Below are 21,382 nucleotides of genomic sequence, written 5' to 3'. Positions count from 1 at the left end.
GGCATCTGACCTCACAAACCTAAACTCTTTTCATTTAATCTTGTCGTGCTCATTCATACATGTACATGGACTTGAGCCCAGTTTGGTCGACATTGGTTCAATTTTCGTTAAGTTATCGCAGTAACAAGATATTTTCTAGGAATTTTATTAACATAATCATGACCTGGGGATCTTTTACATTTGGTCTCTTGTAATCTACTCTTACACATCATTGTAAAATTAGATTACGAGTGTGTGTGACATGAGAACACAATGGGTGGTATTCTCGAAAGCGGACTAACTTTAGTCCATGGTTTAATCCACCAACTAAGTATGGAATGCTAAGTGTCCATATGAATATATTTTGGAATGATTTAATATGTCCCTAAATTACTATGATAACATAATTATATAACAGTTATATTGTTGTTTATTCATTTTGTTATTACATTTTATTTTAATTTAGTGACAGATTAAATTATTCAAAAACATATTCATATGGACACGTGGAATTCCGTACTTAGTCGGTGGAATAAACCATGGACTTAAGTTAGTCCGCTTTCGAGCATACCACCCAAAATGGCTAGATTATGTGGGTTTTTATATCTGAGGAGGGTTACTCTGAGACTAGCTGGGTATCACCTTCTCATCATAGACTGCCCTCCCATGGACGGTTTCATAAAGCGATGGTAGTTTGGGTACATTCCCGGCTGGTTGTGTTGCTGGCGGGCTGCCATGGCCATCTCCATCTGCATCTGCATGCTTTGTTGCTCCATGAAGCCTGGGGTACCACTGGCATGGTAGCTGTTGGACATCATCCTGGCCTGCATGTAGCCGTTCATGGGTGCGGTAGGGTGTCGAGGAGACGCCTGGTACTGGCCTAGGTAATTGTAAGGACGCGTGGCATTGCAGTGCGGCTGGACGGTTGGCATCATGTTTGGGTGAGGACTTGTTGGGTTGTGCGTCGGGTGTCCTTGGAAATGGCCGTAGGGCTTGTAGTTTGTAGGATGCATACTGTGCATTGCTGCTGCGGCTGCAGCTGCAGATGGTGTCTGGGCACTACCCATCTGCTGCTGAAGGTGATGTGGAAGATGTTGCCCAAAATGTTGTTGCTGTTGCTGCTGCTGTTGTTGCTGCTGCTGCTGCTGGAGGGAGATGGCTGGATTCATCTGATTGGGATGTGTCTGCTGCTGTGGCATCTGTGGTTGATGTAGTTGCTCGGCCGCCGCAGCTGCTGCTGCTGCTGCTGCAGCCGCACGTTGCTGGTGTTGCATTGCACGTCGTTCATGCCTCAACGATGGTGTTCCACTCTGGATGTGCTGGACCATTGCTTCATGTCTTGTTCCAGATGCTGGTTCTTGCCTGCGAGGGGTCATAGTTTCTTGGCGCTGCTGAGGGAAGGTACCCTGGCGGTGAGGTGTTCTAGTGTCTTGCCTTGGTTGTGCGACGGTCTCCTGGAGATGTGGTGTCATGGGAGCCTGCCTTGCCATGTTGTCCATGATATGAGGTGTAATGGCATCTTCCCGATGAGGAGTGGCCGTGTCTAATCTCTGGACAGCCATTGGGTCCTGCAGGTGAGGTGTCATGTTCTCCTGACGATGTGCAGTCATCGCTTCCTGCATATTATGAGCCATGGGATCCTGGCGATGGGGTGTTGCTGTTTCCCTTCTGATTTCCTGCACCTGCATGTGCTGTGCCATCGCATCGGTCCCATGCGGTGTTGAAGTGTCTCTTCTAGCATCAGGTATGTGTGCTGCTACACTCTCTGGTCTGTGAGCCATCATGGGGTTGTGCATGTGAGGGTTCATCATGTTATTGGTCATGTTATCCTGATGATGCTGTAGCATACTAGGCTCCTGCTGCATATGACTTGACATGTTGGTGTCCTGCAGTTGAGACGTCATGGAGTCATGGCGATGTCTGTGAGGTGTCATCACATCTTGCCTCTGTTGTGAGTGTACATTCTGCCTTTGCTGTTGCATCATTTCTTGCCTGTGTTGCTGCTGTTGCTGTTGTTGCTGCTGTTGCTGCTGCTGCTGCTGTTGTTGTTGCTGATGTTGTTGCTGCTGCTGCTGCTGCTGTTGTTGCACTACTTGATGCTGCATCCCAACTGCACCATGCATGGTGTCCATGCCATGCTGTTGCTGCATATCAGGCCGATGTTGGGTCATAATTTCAGCTCCATGATGGGTAATGTGCTCTGCTCCCTGTTGTGGTAATCTGTGATCAACCACTGGCTGTTGGACAGCTCCTGGCTTAACTAGGCCAGAATGTTGCTGTTGCTGCTGTTGTTGCTGTTGTTGCTGCTGCTGCTGCTGCTGTACATGGTCCACTGCGGCCATAGACACTCTACGTTGAGGAGTCTGCCTATGAGCCTGAGAGACAGGTGGAGTGACATTCCTTGGCATATGCACTTGAGTGTTCTGTATTGGGGGTGTCTGCACTGGAGGTGGTGTAGGGTTCTGCGGAGGTGTCAGATTAGCAGTAGGCTTTGGTGATCTTGGGACTGTAAGTGGGTTGTTTGGCAAAATATCATTGGTCAGCTGCTGAAGTTTCGCTAAGCTGCTTGTGGAACCTCTCTTGTTCTGTGTCTGCTGGCCTCCTGGTCCAAACATGACATTATTATTGGAATTGTTACCGTTGTGTCCAGTGGGTGAACCAAGCGGAGGCTTCATGACACATCCAGCTCCAGGTTGTCCCATTGGAGAACATACCTGTGGGCTGCGCATCTGAGGGCTGCACACCGGTGCATTATGCATCTGCGGACTGCACGAGGTCGCTGAGCTAATCACTGGACTTGTGACTGGCGGATAAGTCATGGCAGGGCTGCAGGCTGGACCGCTGCTTCTAGCAGGACTGCATGTTTGGGTGTACACTGGGCTGCAAACCTGGTTGTTATTGTTCAGAGCAGGACTACATGCCGACACGTTCATGACTGGGCTGCACACCTGGGTGTTGATTAGGCCGGGACTGCAGAGTGGATTGTTGTTGTTGGTCATTGCTGGACTGCACATGGGCGCACCCATCGCAGGGCTGCAGACTTGTGGACTCTGCAGATTATTGATCTGGTGTGGACTATTCATTTTCCCCAGCTGTGGACTATTGAGAGAATTCATTTGTGGACTGATACTAGGCACAGGCTGCCCCATGCCAGGTCTCCCAGGTGGGCTAGATTGTTTAGGACTGTATCCTTGCTGCTGCTGGGGTTGTTGCTGTTGTTGTTGCTGTTGTTGTGCTTGCTGTGGGCCTATGTTAGTACTGCAAATATCTGCGTGGGGACTATTAAGATTATGGTGCATACCTCTTACCCCTGCCATACCAGTGTTGGACATCATCTCTGACGGATCTAGGCCATGATGATCAGCTATTTCCATACAGTTTCTGTACCTCCTCACAGGGTTACTGCAAGACTGATAACCCATCTGCATGCTATGTTGAGTCATATCACCCGAACGTCCATATTCTGGCATGCCCATTGACTGCATGTTCTCGTGGGTGTTGCCACCGATGGAAGCCTGCATGTTGTTCTGGCATGCGGATATGTTGGGGTGGTGCATCTGCTGCGGGATCTGTCCCTGAGAACCCAACATTTGCGGCTGCTGCTGATCAGTCTGAGGGGCCTGCGAAGCATCTATATGCTGCTGTGTTTCAAGGTGAACGTTTGTATCCATACGCTGCGAGTCCACATGATGTACCACGTGTGAGTCCATTTGTGGTGGGGTGGAATTGATCACTGGTTGTGATTGTTGCTCTGTTGCGGGTTGTTGCGGCGTCATCATCTGGGGTGCGGTGTCTATGACCCCAGGTACACTGTCCATCATCTGTTGAGTAGTATCCATACTTTGAGTGGTATCTAAAGGTGGAATGGTTTCTAATACAGGCACAGGTTCCATTGATTGAGGGGTAGGCATGGTGTTAGGAATATCCATCAATGATCGCTCTACAACATCCTGGTTTTCCGCATTGTTGGACCCTTCTACGGAGGACAAACCAGTATTCAAGCACATGGGTGATGTGTCTAGTGACTGTGGTGTATCCATCACTGAAGCAACATCTATAGCAGGTACCTCCGTTGATGCAGGAGGCACAAGGGGTGGCTCGTTCAACCCCAAAATATCCATGTCGCTACAGCTATTCCTAGACCTTATTTCCTGCGTGTCACTACCACTGAAGTTTTGAAAATCTGATTCAGAGTTGGGCTGGTACGTTTGCTCATGATCATCACTATCAGCCATGCACTCTGGAGATCTTATACCCTGAGAGTCCATTTCCATGATGGATTCAATAGCCTCAGCGGTCTCCATATCCTCCGCTTCCGTTGGTTCTATACCTTTAGGTTCCTGAAAGTCCATCATCTCTCCGCTACTCACTCCTGAATGTTCTCCAGTATTCTCAAAACGATTTCCTTGAGGGCTGCACTCTCCTGCAGCATTAGTGCTATGATCACTGTGGCTACTGAAACTATGTTCTTTCAAATCCTCTACACCATCTCTGCTTTGAGCAGGAGAGTGTGGTGACAGAATATCACGTAACTGCTCTTCATCATCATCATCATCATCCTCCAAAGTTTCTTTCCTGTCAGTTGGCATCTCTCCCTGATCTTCGTTCGTCATGGTTTCCTTAAGGCTGGGAGGACTGCCATGCATCTCTTCATCGTAGCGCTCTAAGAAAGGACTCGTACGATTCAGCACAGGACTATTCACGGGAGATTCCACTTTTGCAAGGGTAGGAGGACCATCACCGTCCAGCTCACTTTCCTGGTGGTCATCTTCTTCAGCAGATGAATGCTCCTGCAGTTCCTCCACCCTTTTACCTTCCTCCTCCTCCTCATCTTCAGATGATGATGAAGATGAAGATGACGATGTAAATGAGAGTCTAGATCTAGTACAGCTGCTTTCTTCAGGTATTTTAGAAATGGGCATGACAGTGCTTTCCACCTCTGGCTCCAATCTAATATCAGTACTGTGATTATCAAGCATGTCATCATTTTCTGTTTTTTCATCACTGTCTTCACTAGCATGTTCACTAAAGGCATCCCCTGAGGGCACTATGTGCTCTGTCTCCTGTGAAAGAGTCTGAGAATTGATTTGATCATTGGTTTTCATGCTAAGGTCCGCAGGAGCGTCCTGTTGTATGGTGTTTTCAGTATTATCATCGCTATCCTCATCATCACTGTTTCCACCTGGTTCATCATCACTGCTTAACTCCGTGTCTGCTTCTCTCCCTTTCTCAATCTCGTCCTCGTCGACTTCCACTTCAGCATCTGAATCTTCATCAATATCTTTAGCATCCACGGATTTCTCTTCACTTATTCTCTCAGTAGTACCATTATTCCAAAGTGTGTCACCAGTCTTTGTAGATTCCTCTGCAGTAGCTTTAGATGTCTCATTGTCATCACTGTCACTGCTGCTGTTGGAGCTGCTACTGCTTGAGCAGTCAAGGCCGTTTACACAAGCCTCACCGCTCTGAGTTCTTTGTGGATTCGCTGCAGTAGCAGCAACATCTTTGGATGCCTTTGGACTAACATTTGTCACAGGTGGTGTTGTATTGTTTGTATTTACATCTGCTTTTTCCTCAGGTGCAACCTTGTCTGGGTCTTTGGTCCTGATCTCAAGATCGGAATCACTGTCACTGTCAGTGGTGCTACTGATGTCTATTGCTACACTCAACTGGAGTGGTTTACTCCTGACCAGTTTAGGTGGCACTTTTTTCTTTGGTCTGACCACCTGTTTGGTGAGTCTAAGGAGCCTGGCAAAGTCTTCTTCGTCCGACGATGATGTGGTATCGTCTGAATCGAGCACAGGCCCGAGGGGTAATGGCTTAACACTCAGGGTTCTTGAAGGTGGTGTTGCACTTTTTGGCACAGCTGCTTGGAGTGATGGAGGTGGTGGGGTCGGGGGCTTCGGTTTGGGTTTAGGCTTTGGTTTCTTCTTCCGTTCCCAAAGCGGAACACGCTTTCTCCTCCTCCTGCGCTTCTTGACTGCTGGTGGCCCGTCTTCCAGTAGTTTCGCCCGCTGAAGCCCCCTAGGCCACCCTCGCCTTTGCTCTATGGGGGTAGCGGGCCCTCCGTTTTTTGGACGCCCTCTGGTGGTGGTGGACGTGCCAGGGGTAGAACCTGTACTTTGCGTAGAACCCTTGCTGGATGAGGTGCCCGTTGTTGCTGGGAGGGCAGGTTTTACTTTAGGTGGTCGGCCAATCCTAGGTGGAGGTTTGGGTGGCTCAAAGTCACTGTCTGAGCTGGTGAAGCCACCATTTATTTCCGAGCCAAGTTTTGATTTCACAGCAAGCTTGCCTTTCCCTCCCTTAGCTGTAAAAGAACACAAAGAAAGAAACAAAGATTAGCTATAATATGTGACTATGATCAATAACACATACTCTGGTTTATCTTCAAAATCCTGATAAAAATATTTTGTTAAGGGTTCTTAGAATGGAAAAATGTGGTCTGCTCGAAATATTTCCCAGCTTTGGGTTGTCATGGTGATTTAAAAGAGACCAGATAAAATCTGAATGACATGAAGCAACTGGGATGCAACTTCTATGATAACTAAACAGTGTACACCCAAAAATCTAATCCTATTGCAACTAAACAATGCAGTAATGCATCATAACTTTTGCCTGTCAACCCCAAATTGATTTTGAAAGGGGGCTGGGATTAAAAATGATAATCCTTAAAGATGAAGATCAGTTCCGGTCATGCGATTGCATTGTGAAAAAAATGTTGTGGAATTGATCAGGAAAGGTTGATTATCTAGCATATAAGTATTGGTGTGTACTGCAAGGTTCTGGAATCATCAAAATGATAAGAGATTTGGCCCAGTCTTCGTAAAGTTACAAGCACTGTACACAGAAAGATGTATATGGGACTACGCACACGTGCATGACACGTGCGTTTATCTCTCACATACCAATAGATAAACTAATTTACCAAATATATCAATTAGTAGGCGGTTTCTCTGCAAAATTTGTATGATCACATATTAGTCAAAACATATTCTTTCACATGATTGGTAATAAGAGCTTCCATTTCATTTTTTGAGAAGGGGTGTTTCCAAAACTGGTCTTTACCTTTAACAGATAACGAGGAAGAAGAAGAATCTGAAAAACTCACCTGATCCTTTCTTGGTGCCCTTGCAACCTGCCAATTTGCCTTTTGCTGCATTTTTGGATTTCAGTCCCTTCAGAGGTAGCTTCAGCTTGGACTTGGTCAGTTTCTTGGTGCCAAGCCCCGGGCCTCTTTTCACCTGATGGGAGAGTGAAACAAAATAGATTCAGGAACAACGTACAAGGGTAATAATTGTAACACGGGTGTAACATTGAAAGCTTCATCTAAAAGAAGAATATCTACAAGATTTCAGTTTCAAAGAATATACATTATTCAGGATAGGAAAAGTACATTGTATTGCTCATATTCTCTCTGGAAATCTAATAAAGCAAAATGAAAATGCACGACTATCTTTCTTTCTTCTTATTTTTCCAAAAAAAAATACCAAAAGAACATGCACAAATTGACAAAGTAATTCCACAGTAGTTGACAGTTCATGCCTTTAAATTCTCTGTATTTTCAAAGGTTGAGCAACATGTGAGGGCTCAAATTCCTCTGGGTAATAGTGTTAAATTTCACCTTTGTGAGACCTGGCTCACACGTTGCTCCCTCCTTTTTCCTCTTGTATTGTTTATGTATTGCATGATCTGTCAAAATGTCATTGTATTGTGCTTTTATGATTGGCCTAATAAATGATAATAATAATTACAAAAAGTGACTTACAATTCTACTTTCATTCTTACCTTTGAATTCTTCTTATTTTTCAGAGGTGACTTGAGTTTCTTCTTGGGGCCTGTTCTGACTGGAGTGGTCTTTGGTCGACTGGTTTCCTCTGCGATGAAGAGATTGGGTTGTCCGCTGTCAGAGTCTGAATCCACGTTGGTGGCGCTCTTCTTCTTCTTGGACAGGGGTTCGTCGGCCACCGACTGCAGGATTGGAATCTTCCGTCTCCTCTTCCTCATCCTCTTCTGCCTAGTATGGACCTAACGACACAAAGGAAATGATAAAATACTTTGTTTAGCTGTTTAAGGGGTTAGGCTTGACTAGCATATGTGCTATTATCTGGCCCCTTTTACCAACCAATAGTTTCTCTTCTTGTATATATGTAAATTATTGTATGAAATGTATTGATGTTGGTAAACAAATCAAATCATTCAAAACAATGGTAACAGCAAGGGGTACATACATCAACAGGGTCCTGCCTGCTTCAAAAACTTGTTATCAACATATGAATTAAAGGTAAAGACCAGTATTGGAAACGCCCCAGTTTCAAAAAATGAAATGGAAGCTCTCATTACCCATCATGTTAAAGAATATGTTTTGACTAATACATGATGATAAAAATTTGCCGGGAAACCGCCTAATAATTCATATATTTGGTAAATTTGTTTCTCTCATGGTCTGTGAGAGATATAGGGTAGTCCCATATACATCTTTCTGTGTATAGTGCTTGTAACTTTACGAAGAATGTGCCAAATTTCTTATCATTTTGATAATTCCAGAACCTTGCAGATGCTAGATGCTAGATGATCAACCTTTTCTGATCGATTCCACAACGTTTCTTTCACAATGCAATCGCATGACCATAACTGGTCTTTACCTTTAAAACAAAAACTTATTATCAATAAGGTTATAACTTATAACTGTTACAAGCTACTGAAATCATTGCATTTGATTTGCTGAGAGGTAATGTGTGATAAAATTTTAGCAGATATATTATTGATGAGTTCTTTTATTGAACAGGAACATGGTCCAATAACACTCTGAAATTAAGAGACATAGCAAGGCCCTCTTTTTAAAAAAACTTTACAATGACCATAAATAATCCCTTACAATGTCAATTTATCAATTCAGGTATTAGAAGCAAACTAAGTCCAGCTATTGTGAAAGTATGTCAAATGCAAGCACTACTATTGCTTGAGCAAGAAGGAAGGAAGGAAGGAAACAGCAAGCAATGGGAAACATAGCTTGGTTAGTTCATAAGTGCATTCTATATATATCCATTTACTTCATAAGGGCAGTTTGCGACAGTGAAAAATTTGAAAAACAGAAATAAAGCAATGGGAAGGCTAGAGGATATAGTGAAACTGATATCACATGAATTTTAACAGCAATTTATAGACAGGATTAAACAATTACAGAGGAGATGAAGCATAAACATAATTATATGGAAACAAATTACATAAAAATATGAGAGATTATTACATCAACAGATATACCCATCCTTTTTTTTCTTCACACTGCATATGGGAGGAGAGAAAAAAAGGGGGGGGGGGGGGTAACCCTTTTTTTTGGGTTTTTTTTGTGTTCGGGCATTTTTTTCTTCTGGTTGAGGGTTGTAGCTTATTTTGCTTTACAGCCAACGTGCCTGTACTTTTATTTTTACACCCCACTAGGCTTTCTCGTCCATGCCAACAATGTACTACAACATACATATGCATACAATTACCTACATAGTATGTTAGACAGGATAAAGATAAAACTTTGAAAAGTGCATTTCCAGCATTAACAATCTAGATACAGGTAAGCGCTTTTGGTGGCAAGCGCTTTATAAGCATCGTTTTTATTATTATTAATTATTATTAGATACATTACAACTTCAGGAAAACAAAAATGGTTGCAGGCTACATGTGCATGAAGAGAAGAAGTTGTGCAATACAGGAAATTTGAAATACTGGTTAAATCTAATGAAGAACAAAATGTATAAAATTATCTACAAGCACTACGCTAGTTCACAGTTGCTGTAAATCCAGAAAAGTGTGCATACAGGTACAGGAAATGTTCTTGAAAAATATCGCAAGTGGATTCAACTTGGGAAATTTTCATTCCCCCCCCCCCCCCCAATAGATAACATGTGACGCAGCACTTAATTTTTTCCCCTTTAATTTGCGTGAGTTTTCTTGCTGTGAAAATGGCAGATTTGTGTGCAATTTCAGGAAGTTCATGTCATGAAAATATCTGGTTTTACGGCATATCATGGAGAGATTGAAAGATATTAATAGCCGTGCATAACTGTTACAATGATGAAGAATTTAAATAAAACTTAATAAATACACTACCCCGTCCTCCCCCCCCCCCATCCCATACAATAACAACAACATATGGAACAAACAAAACAGAGTATATATTTCAAGGCTACATGACAACAACAGCAAAAAGATCTACTAAAACATTTACTAATAAAGTCAAAATAATAATATTTATTAATATATTTACAATATGCAACTACTCATACTGTGATCACAAAGTTAGTGTAGGAGTCAAAGTCATATATCCCATTTTTGATTTTTTTTTTTTTTTTATACAGGACTGCAAGAAAGCATGCATGTGCTTGTGAGTAAACAACTGGGAGACAGATGGCTAAAGTCCTATCTGAGGGACTTGGTAATCAGGATTAATGCCTTTCCAAGGGCACTTGTGTATCGACTTGGTTTCGGACCGGGGATCCCTGGGTTATGAAACCACTGCTCTACCACAAATCCATATTACATCTCCAAACAACATTGAAGGTTGTTCTAATAATAAAATGGCTGGGCTAAAATACTTATTTTTCCAGGAACCTATAATATACAAGCACTGCTTTTTAATAGGTTCCTCACATTCTACTTAATCTAATATACGAATTGAGAATCATTGAGACGTGCTCATTTATACTAAACGTATTGTATATTTTTAAAATTGTATACCGGTATGTATGTCTATATTTTATGCAAAATGTGGAAAAGAAAAAAAAACTTGAAACTTGATAACTATAACCTTCTCAGGGCATCAAAGATTACACTGGAATAATAATAATAATCTGGATTTATATACCGATAGCTCTCAATACAAAATACTGTCTCTACGCGTTTTACAGATGTTTTTATTACCTCAGTCATTAGATTAATTCACTCACCCAGTGTGCACTCTCCACTCCTTGGGAGTATTTTTACAATATATGGTCACGGTTGGGCTTATAAAGCAATTACTATTAAACACAAAGGCTTTTGTCCTCCTACCATGTCCCCATTTCTCTCCTGGGTATGGAGCGGCAAATGTAGATTAATGCCTTGCAACAGGACCTTCGTGGAGTTCAAACCTACAACCTTTGCATTTCAAGTCAAGTGCTAAAAACTATGACACCTCTAATGGAATTGGCAAATGTATACTGTAAATCTAGAAATTTTGTGGGCATCTAACAAACCAAGTGATTCTGAAACTACAGTATGGTACTGCAGCTTTAAACGTTATCTAAGTAGCATATAAAAAAAATACATGATAGTAGTTGTTCAAGTCAATGTGATGTTATCTCGTTTTGGTTGGGGGGGGAGGGGGAGGGGGAGGGGGGAGGGGGGAGGTGGAGGGGGGAGGGGGAACAACAAACAAATTGATACACTGAACAATACAGCTGCAGACTTAAACACTATTGTGTACTAAATATAAATGTCCATCAGTATCAATGATATTACAAAAGAGGAAAAGAAAAGAACGAACTAGGAAAGATAAGAGAAGAGAAAAGAGAAGAGAAGAGAAGAGAAGAGAAGAGAAGAAAAAGAGAAAAGAGAACAGAAATAAAAAGAGAAAAGAAACAAAATAAAAGAAAAGAGGAAGGCAAAGCAAAGAAAAGAAAAACAAGAAAAAGGAAAGGGAAAAAAAAATGGAAAAAAGAAAAAGAAAGAGAAAAGAAAATGAAGAAAATAACACAATCTGCATACTGATTGTACGCTGTTAGGTTAGGTGTACAGTATATGACACACTAGTGAATTGCATGCACTATTCAACGTTTTAAAGTACAGGTGTACACTACATTCACACAACTATCAGGATAATGGAAACAGCTCTACATGACTGCACAGACTCGATACAGCAGGTTATAGGGTTTGTTCACACAATCCATGCTCTCACCTCCTTTGTAAGAGACGGAGGTAGACAGTCAAATGCAGCCTCCATGCCACGCGAATGAACCTTGAACTGTATAGCACATAAGAACACATTAATTCTTATATACCTTTCATGATGTATGTACGAATTACTTGATAAATAAAAGTTTTAAAGATTTTTTTTTATACATCTTATATACCGGTATATGGATCTCTTTGACCCTGTTCAAATCATTGATCATTACAAATTAGAAGTCTGAATCTTCATAGCAAATGCTATTGCAAATTCTTCCCAAATCAGATCGTAGTCAGATGCACTGGGCCTAATATCAATTTGACACAGTGATAGACTGACAAGTTAGACCAGGCTCTAGGCTTTATGGAATTTGTTAACAGTCAAATAGTCCCATAGTCAAACAGAGTCTTTGCCTGCAGGTTAACTGGCATTATGTTGGGGTTTCTACAGCACTGCAAGAAGAAAGCAGAAATGAAACTCGCCTCTGGTAGCTTCTGGCAAGTTCGGATAACAGAGGGTACTAAAATCTTGACCACTTTTGGGGCAATGTTTCTGAAACTCGTCTCAGGCACATGTAGGTCATTTCGTCATATCAAGGGGTCAGTGACACAAAGAAGTAACTCCATTTGGCCATTTTGAGAAAAAGTGGTTTATGTGTCACTGAGCACTTGGGCCGTAAGGATTCTATGTTTCACTAGCCATTGACTTCAATGGGGTGTTTCCTGGAAAGCCCACATTTTTCTGAACATTTGATATCACATACTCACTATTATCAAATCCAAATTCAATACAAAAGAGAGACTGAAATAATATGTCCATACTTCCAAACATCATTGCAATTTCCATTAGTATTATCCTACAATGAGTTTCAAATGTAAATTGTAGCAAAATGTGCAAGATGAAAAAGAAAATGAAAAGTAGATTTTGCTTCACTTATTGCAGTAAAGTCTTCTATCTAATGCAGTCTTTGAAATCTGATCAGTAAAATGATTACTAAAAAATGTTGACGGACAAATGTATCACAAATGTAACGGGCATGAGAAGGTTTAATAGTTTACAAGATATGACTATACTTCCAAGTATCTCTTAACATCTAAATAAGAAGAAAACAATATTCAAAGAAGAACATAAACAATTAACGATAGAAAAGCTAGGTTAAAATGTTGTGAAGATGAAAAAGACGAGTGTATTACAATTTACAACCAAACTACAATCAAGAAAAATGACCAATAGATGTTACTACTGTACACTTAAAGCTCGTTCACATATATATATATATATACTGTATGTCAAAGTTAATGGAAATAAAGTGCAGTACGCTTAAGTATTCTTTAAGGCATCGTTTAACAATGTTTAAATCTGAGATGCATGGCCCTACGTGTTACCAGTGTCTGTGATATGGTGTAATATTGAAGCCCTAAACAAATTGTGCTTAAAAATTATCATGATGTGACTCAAAAAAGTAAAAATATGTGAGTGAATGGTTTTACCATACTAATTTTCCCCAATAGACTGTAGTGATATAAAAACCGTTGGAAAAACAAAAAAAATGAAATTTGGATTTTCAATCATATCTTGATAATCAGACAGGTGATTGGCTTGATAAATTCATGGGATTCCTGACTGACCTGAAGGCTTATAATTATGATTGCAGCATGAGCTAAATCCAGGATTTTGTTTCAGAATCCTGCGATAAACCTACCGCAGATTATAGCGGAAAATGTGAACAACACCGGAATGAACTGTTTAGATATGTCCCGAGCGCCTGTTAGTATTGAGACTTGCCTCATTTGCCCTTTGTTTTGAGATCACATGACCTTAGATAAGCCAAATATGGCAATTTTTTTAAATTTCATGAGAGTTAAAGCCCCACTGTACTACTTACTTGCTCCCTCTCTATAGTAAACAATGCCTAAGCGGTGCCCGTTGGTCCCCCATGATCCTCTTTTTCTTATGTTAATTGAGAGCGGAGTTGATGAGACAAGCACCTGCCAGTGACCACACTGGGTGGTCTAACCCCCCCCCTCCCCCTGGCCAAACTAGTACAGACATGCTTTAAAAGAGGTGAGTAGAGGCTATTTTTTGGATCCACATTAGTCCTACAAGGTGCTTATTTTTTTTTATGACATCATTCTTATAAATTAAACAAAAGTTGTCATATTTGAAGCTTAATGCTGGGTTTTACGTGAAAGTGCAAATATGGCATTAATCTTGAATGGCAAATTTAAAGGGGAACTGAGCAAGAGTAAGTCAAAAACGATGCAAGCTTATACATAAAAAAACACACACAATCAGACTAGATCTTCCAAGACTGGCCATCATAACTTTTAAAAAAAATCTTGTGAATCTGATTGTAAAATGAAAGGTTTGGAAAAAAATACTATTCGGTGGATTTTGCACAGAATGAGAAAGAAATAGAAGCATGTAATGATTGCCATGTCCGTTCTATAAAACTAAGCTTAACACATTCTACCTGATTCATTATGAATATGATCTAAACACATGTACACATGATGATCTCCCACCCTGAAAACAAGGTCATAAACCCTCCCACAATCATGATGCTGTATAGTTCCTGTGAAGATACTGCTATCTATATACATGTAATTCTATAATAAATTCCTTGCCTCCTCATTTATGAGCATATGTAACTGCATCATTGCATGAGGTTGGGGCAAAGAAATGACAATTGGTATGAGATCTTCTACTTAACATGGAAGATGAAATCATCTGATGAAGATATTTATGAAATGAACGAATATAGCAGTGCCTTGTCAGAATCATTCCCGTTTCAGTTGCTTCTCTTCATAAGATTAGCTTTATATACGTTTTTTTTTTTTTACCAGCGTTACATGGACATCACATTTATATAACATGAGATAAACTTTGGGTCTACGATATTGATTCACCATGAATTTTACTTTTCTCTTACATTATTAAGTTATCATTTGAAGGGGGAAATACAAATCTGCAATTTTGCATTCATAAATGTTTTACCATAAACCTTTTTTTTTTATAGAATAACTCAATAAATTACGCTGTTAAAAAAAAGAATAAGGACATCAAAAACTAAAATGTTCACTCCCTGCTAGTTAGTGACAGAGGGTAGAATAGGAAACACTTCGATTGTTATAGCTGCATGAGAAAAAATAATTTGTTGCAGCTTAATATACTTTTATTCAATCTAGATGTGATAATATATTTTTTTAAATAGAGGAATAAAAAGACTATCCAATTAAGAGTGAACACTATCCTGGCAAAGTACTACTCTAAAATGCTAAACTAAATCAAAATGAAGTGGTGTAGTACACAATATATGAAAGGAAGCCTGCTCTTCCAATGTGACTTAATACAGATATGGGTTTTGAAGAAGAAGAAAAAAATTACTGTTTTAATGATTTAATGACTTTAGTACTCCTGGAAACTACTACTACTACTACCACTACCACTACCATTACAACTACCAACTACCACTACTCTTCCACTACCACTACCACTACCACTACCACTACCACTACTTTACATGAGGTTTTTGCTTATAGGCCCTCAGAGTTTTGCTATCATCACTACATACATGTATCATGTGGGAAACGATTTTAATTGATTTCTGCAGAGTGGTGCTTGTCCTTGGCAATAAGCTTCTAAGGGTGCATTGAAGTAATTTTTTAAAGCTAGAATCACAAATCAAAATGCCGTTAAAAAACATGGTTACTGCGGGAGAGCGTTCAAACGATTTTTCATCAGCGCTGATTCTCGCTCATTTCAAGCCCAGCCACCGCTCATCACACTGTGCCGCGTGATTTCTGTCTGTGTTTACAGTGGACTGTTGGTCAAACCGAAAGCAGGCCAAAAATGACGTCATAGAATTATGAGCGAGATCTCTGTTCTTTCAAGCGAATTTTAGCAATCACGATACAAAACCCATCTTTTTCAGCGTTTCATGGTAGAGTTTTTAAACACGTTTATTTTTACGACCGACAAAAAAATCGCTTGTACGCAATCTAAAATGTCTTTGAAAACTGTGATTCTCGGGTGAAAAAGTGTCAATTAAATGCACCCTAAGATGCTTTGGATTAATGCTAATACAGGTTTTATATTGGGGTGGGGTACTGTCCCAAGGGATTGTGCTACGGTCATACAGCAAATAAAAAAGAAATTGAAATAGGAAAAGTGACATTTGCAAGCATGAGAACCAATTTTTGAAAAAGCAAAGTAGGGATGAGCAAATTGTGGTGATTTGGGGGAGGGAGGGAAAGCTTTAAATTTGATACTTGCATTCAAGAAGTCCAACATTACAAAAGTATGAGAATATTCATGTGAAAATGTATCGAGATGGGTGCAGATGTATTAACAAACTATCTACTTTGCATGAAATAGAGTGAGACTATCAAGACTAATTTGCCATCAAAACCAAGTCTGATGCTTGCCAGAATTTGCTGAAAAGAGCTGAATATAGATAGATGCCACTTTGAGGGAATCCTCCAGCGGCAAGAAGAGAAATGAATTTTAAGTGAAGTTTGGCCGTGGGTGGAAAATATTAAGAGGTGCAACACTACAGCTGAAGTTAGCCATCAAAAAGAGAGTGCAGAGACTTTGATAGTAGACAACAGAAATGGCCAATTTGAGGACCAATTTCTCTCACCTGGTTAGTTAGTCGAGGAGGACAATCGCATTCCTCCGCGTTGATAGGGTTGGGATAAAGTAAGCAAGTAGTCTGTTATGGGAGATGGACGATTGGATGTGTAATGCAAGGAAGAGGGGGGGGGGGGGAGGGAGAAAAGAGAAATTGGAGGATGAAGAACAAATTGAGACAAAGAAAAATAGATCAAAATAAAAATCAGCAAATTAAACGTATGATCACGGAGGTCAACAGAAGCATGGATGGGGGTAGGTTTGTGCATCTGGGGGCGTTTCACAAAGATCCTAAGTTGAACTTATCTCCAAGTTGGACTTAACAATTATGGAAAGCGGTTACCATTCTTGAAAATATTTTGTAAAAGTTATTTTAAAAGGCATAAAATGTTGGTTCAAATCATACATATTTTCTATTATCATGAAGGATTTCATGTTCTTGATGTGGAATTTTTGAAAGTTTAAAATACTTTAATTTTTGCTTTTGAATGTATTTCATTATAAGGCTACAAATAGCTCTCCATAATATTTAATTCCAACTTAGAGTTAAGTTTGACTTAGAATCTTTGTGAAACACCCCCATGGTTTAGTACATATTTACAATCACATTTAGGGACATTAAGCATCAACTCTCAAGCTTCAAAACAATACACGAGTTGTTTTGCTTTCGTTTCCATATTCTTTTTTTTTTAATGCAACAGTGATTGTACCAACTATCAAAAATCATTTTACCAGACATAGTAGGTGTATTCGGGTAACATATGAAAAAGAATTCAAAATTTCCCAAATAATGGCCTCATCATCATGTACATGGACACCCATTCTGCCCCAAACCTGCTTTGTAAAAATACCACATGCATATACAGGATGCAAAGATGGAACAAATAAATATTCATTACTTATAGTAGAGTAATGAAAGTTAACCACACTTTCAGATCGAACTGAAAGACGCTTCTAAACGTTACAATATATTTTGTATTGTCCAACAGTGTGACATAGTGCCAAACCATTACAAATTTTAGCCCTCTGTGATATAAGATGTACACGTAACTGTGATTATACGACCTCTTGCTGTTGCAGCAGATTTTGAAGCCAGGTTACGAACGTACATGTACACTGTAATACACGTCCAAAAAACGTGAATCATTTCAGGTCCATACATTTACATGTACGTATATATACCGTATTACCACACAAGGGGGGGGGGGTGTTTCACAAAGATTCTAAGTCGAACTTAACTCGAAGTTGGACTTAAGTGTTATGAAGAGCCATTTGTAGCCTTATAATGAAATATATTCAAAAGCAAAAATTCAACTCAACATCAAGGACATGAAATCTAATGTGATAATAGAAAACATGAATGATTTGAATCAATATTTTATGCCTTTTAAAATAACTTTTAAAAAATATTTTCAAGGATGCTAATGGCTTTCCATAACTGTTAAATCCAACTTAGAGAAAAGTTCAACTTAGGATCTTTGTGAAACACCCCCAAGGACTCTTTCCTTTTTGATTGTTTAGATGCTGACCTAATAAAAAAAGTAATAGGATACATGTACATGTAACTATGGTGATACAAGTAATGCAGCAGCCTCCCGCTGCCACTCAGCTCTACAATTTGACCATCCCGAAAACTGCGTCTCCAACCTACCTTTTTCTTTTTCATCTTGGTTTTGACGGGGCTAGCATCGGCAGCATCCCGGGCGAAGACGTCTCTAGTGAGGGTGAGCTTGTTGGGAGAAGAGATGCGCGGAGATAGAGACCCTTGCCGTCTTTCCCGCTCCAGGTCGCTCACCAAGGCACCCATCTTTTGAACCTTTACAATAGAACACATTTATTCAAAATTGCTTTTGATGATTAACTTTCTCCATTCACATTGATGTATTTTTCATATGTATTGTAATTTGTAGGTTTATTTGCATTTTTTTGTTTTGTTTAACATGTAATTGCTTATCAGTCTATTTTGTTTGCTATTACGCTTAGAGACTTCGGTGGTAAGCGCTTTATAAGTAACGTTTTTATTATTATCGAGTACGTCAAAATTATTTTCTTCTGGGCGACATGGATGTATGATCGGTTGCGTCACAAAATTAATCAAATCAATATAATGCACTTTTATTGCGCGATCTATCTAGTAAAACTACTCTGAGGAGTATAAAAACTTGCATTACGAACAAAAAGGGCGTATGTCGATGAATTATAAGTTCACATTTGACATATCCGACTAAATGATTTTGTAGGTAGTATTAAGCCTCATGAAGGTACTGCATGTGAACATATACTTGTATGTATATATCAGCTTCATAATCTAGTTATGTGGTCCTACCCTCTTTGAGATACAAATAATGATTTTCAACAGTGTTCACATGCAATCTGTGTTCAAGATATTTAACTAGGATGCCACATCGTCAAAGGTGGTTTAGTCTGGTGTATATTAAAGTCACCCAACTGCAGATGACAAGATACAGACATTAATCTAAATTTTCCGCCCCCAACCCTAGTGTAATAAGTGGGTTTTACATGAATGCGCTGAGGGCTACAGTTGCTGGAGCTGTAGCTGGGGTGGTAATGTCCAAAGCAAAGATCATGGAGAGATTCTACAATTATGTGATAAGCGGCTTATGCGCTATTAGAGAGTGATGTCCTTTGGCAAGACATTGGTCTACATTTGCCACACTCCACCCAGGTGAAGTAAATGGGGAGCTGGTAGAAATTTATTCCTTAAAATCACTAAAGCCAGGGTAATTTACGCTGCATTATTGTAGAGCGCTTAGAGACCTCTGATAAAGTAAGTGTTAGGCGATATATAAGCAAATATAGTTATTATTACGATCATATTATTACCTCTCTCTTTGCCTCTCTCTCCTCCTCCAAGACCGCCAGACCGCTGACCGCTAGAGGTGACCAGCGAAGCGAGTCATTGTCCAGTTCTAACCTCTTGTTCTTGCTCTGCTGCAGCTTGGTCAGGTGGCGTGATATCAGCTTCTTTCGTATCCTCAGTACAACCCTACTCAACAAAGACAACAGATAGAATAGTATCATGTGATCTATCTTTAGAAAGAAATCGTCGGCCGGGTGGCAGAAGGGCGTTAGCGCGCGAGCGACTCGAAAACTACTTTTCGAATTATTCACATTTAAAGATTTGTTTTATATTTAAACTGCTTTCCGTACCAAAAATTGGTTTAAAAAATTAAAGACTAATATAAATGTTGTTTTTCCTTGTAAATAAGTCAGTTTTATAAAGTTTGAGGCGATTTAGCGCTAACGCCCTTCTGCTAAAAGTTTCATTATTGACCTGAAATTTGAGCAAACGCCCTTCTGCCAGCCAGGCGACGAAATGCGGCTGGTTAGTACAAATAGAGGGCACATTATGCGACTGGGGCCCTGTACCCTAATGAAAAACATTTCAATTGTAAAATTTGTCACAGCATTTTTATGAGTATTGCATACTTTATGAAAAATATTCATTGTTGCCGTTCTTTTTTTATGTTGCTGTTATTATTATTATTGATATCATCATCATCATCATCATCATCATCATCATCATCATCATCATCACCACTAGTAGCAGAAGTAGTAATATTAGTAATATTATTATTATTATCACAACTTTTATTATCAGCCATTATTATAATTTTATGATTATCATCTCTCTTTTATTATTTTCATTATAAGCACTTTTCACCATAGTAGTAGCAGAAGTATTCATTACCCTTCCCACATAATAAACATTATTATAAACATTTTTATGTTTGTCAAGGATCTTACTTGTCTCCCTGTCTTTTCATCATGCGTAGGGTTGTGAGGGTAGCTGCTATATCATGTGGACACATTCCTGTAGACCTGCTGATTGCTGTAAGGAAAACCAAATAAAATCAATCGAGGTTACAGATTCTAGATCGTCGATAGAAAATCCAGTTATTGTACACACATTCGCATCGTTCACTATTCTTAATAGAATATCAGTTGGAAAACTTGAAATAGCAGAAGTAATCATAAATACAGAAATTCATTCAGGGTCTCAGTCCGACCCCACACACCCACACCACTCATATGGTTTACTAATCATACTCATTTTTAGATCGTCAATAGAAATTCTCTCAATGTAATCTTCCCACACAAGCAGATCATTCACAGCATCTATTTTAATTGGAAAACTTAGGATGATAAAAAAGCAACAGTTACAGTTTCTCTAGACCATCAATACGCAACGCTACAAAGACTTTCTAAATTACCAACCTACAGCAATATCAATAGCCTTGTCCGTTACCTATTGAATGTGCGTACCTGCCAATGAAGCATTACATACACTGCTTTTTCTATGGGACATTGAAAATGCCCACGAGTCTATTTCTCAAGTCTTTTGTGATCGTGTTTAAGAACAAATTCTTTTCACAGTAATTATTCCACATGTGATCAATGCCTTATGTTGCATTATATCAGTTTAAGAACTTCGTATTGAATGAGCATCTCTTATGCTAGAGCCCGCCCACAAACTAAATTAGATACTTGGTGCATTGAAAAGACATCACAAGGCACTTTTCCAGCAGTTGTCCAATACTGAGAAGAAAAATATTGTCTTTGTATACTGTATATGCAGCAGCATGCTATGATCTCGAATGTCTTCGGTTTAGGGCCAGATTGGCGTTAAGTCTGCTTTCAAGTATATGAGTTAACAGCCTTCTGGCTCTGATTGATCTGCCTTGCATACCAAAAGGAGTCTGGAATGGTAAAATACCAAAGCTTGATTTTCATCTTGTTCTAATGAAGCAACTTAATTGGAAATCCAACCTTAAAGATAAAGTTGAGTTCTGGTCATGCGATTGCATTGTGAAAGAAAAGGTGTGGAATGGA

General features: G+C 39.8%; 1 protein-coding gene across 4 annotated transcripts in view; it reads right to left on the bottom strand.

Annotated features, from left to right (window-relative positions):
* Positions 1-397: 397 nt before the first annotated feature.
* LOC580929 (histone acetyltransferase KAT6A) overlaps positions 398-21,382 on the bottom strand; it is a 65,002-nt gene continuing 44,017 nt past the window's right edge. The window contains exons 10-17 of one of the 4 annotated variants that reach the window (XM_030979598.1): positions 20,297-20,381; positions 19,373-19,535; positions 18,180-18,344; positions 16,539-16,610; positions 11,906-11,971; positions 7,765-8,004; positions 7,088-7,220; positions 398-6,286 (exon numbers count right to left, since the gene is read on the bottom strand). In XM_030979598.1, coding sequence (XP_030835458.1) covers positions 618-6,286; positions 7,088-7,220; positions 7,765-8,004; positions 11,906-11,971; positions 16,539-16,610; positions 18,180-18,344; positions 19,373-19,535; positions 20,297-20,381 — 6,593 coding nt within the window. In that variant the 3' untranslated portion in view covers positions 398-617. The remainder of the gene's footprint in view (positions 6,287-7,087; positions 7,221-7,764; positions 8,005-11,905; positions 11,972-16,538; positions 16,611-18,179; positions 18,345-19,372; positions 19,536-20,296; positions 20,382-21,382) is intronic. The other 3 variants (XM_030979599.1, XM_030979600.1, XM_030979601.1) reach the window with 3 other exon arrangements.

Source organism: Strongylocentrotus purpuratus, unplaced genomic scaffold, assembly GCF_000002235.5.
Source record: "Strongylocentrotus purpuratus isolate Spur 01 unplaced genomic scaffold, Spur_5.0 spur5_scaffold_10, whole genome shotgun sequence".
Lineage (NCBI taxonomy): Eukaryota > Metazoa > Echinodermata > Echinoidea > Camarodonta > Strongylocentrotidae > Strongylocentrotus > Strongylocentrotus purpuratus.
Note: the sequence above shows the minus strand (reverse complement) of the source record. Positions and strands in the feature narration are given on the sequence as shown.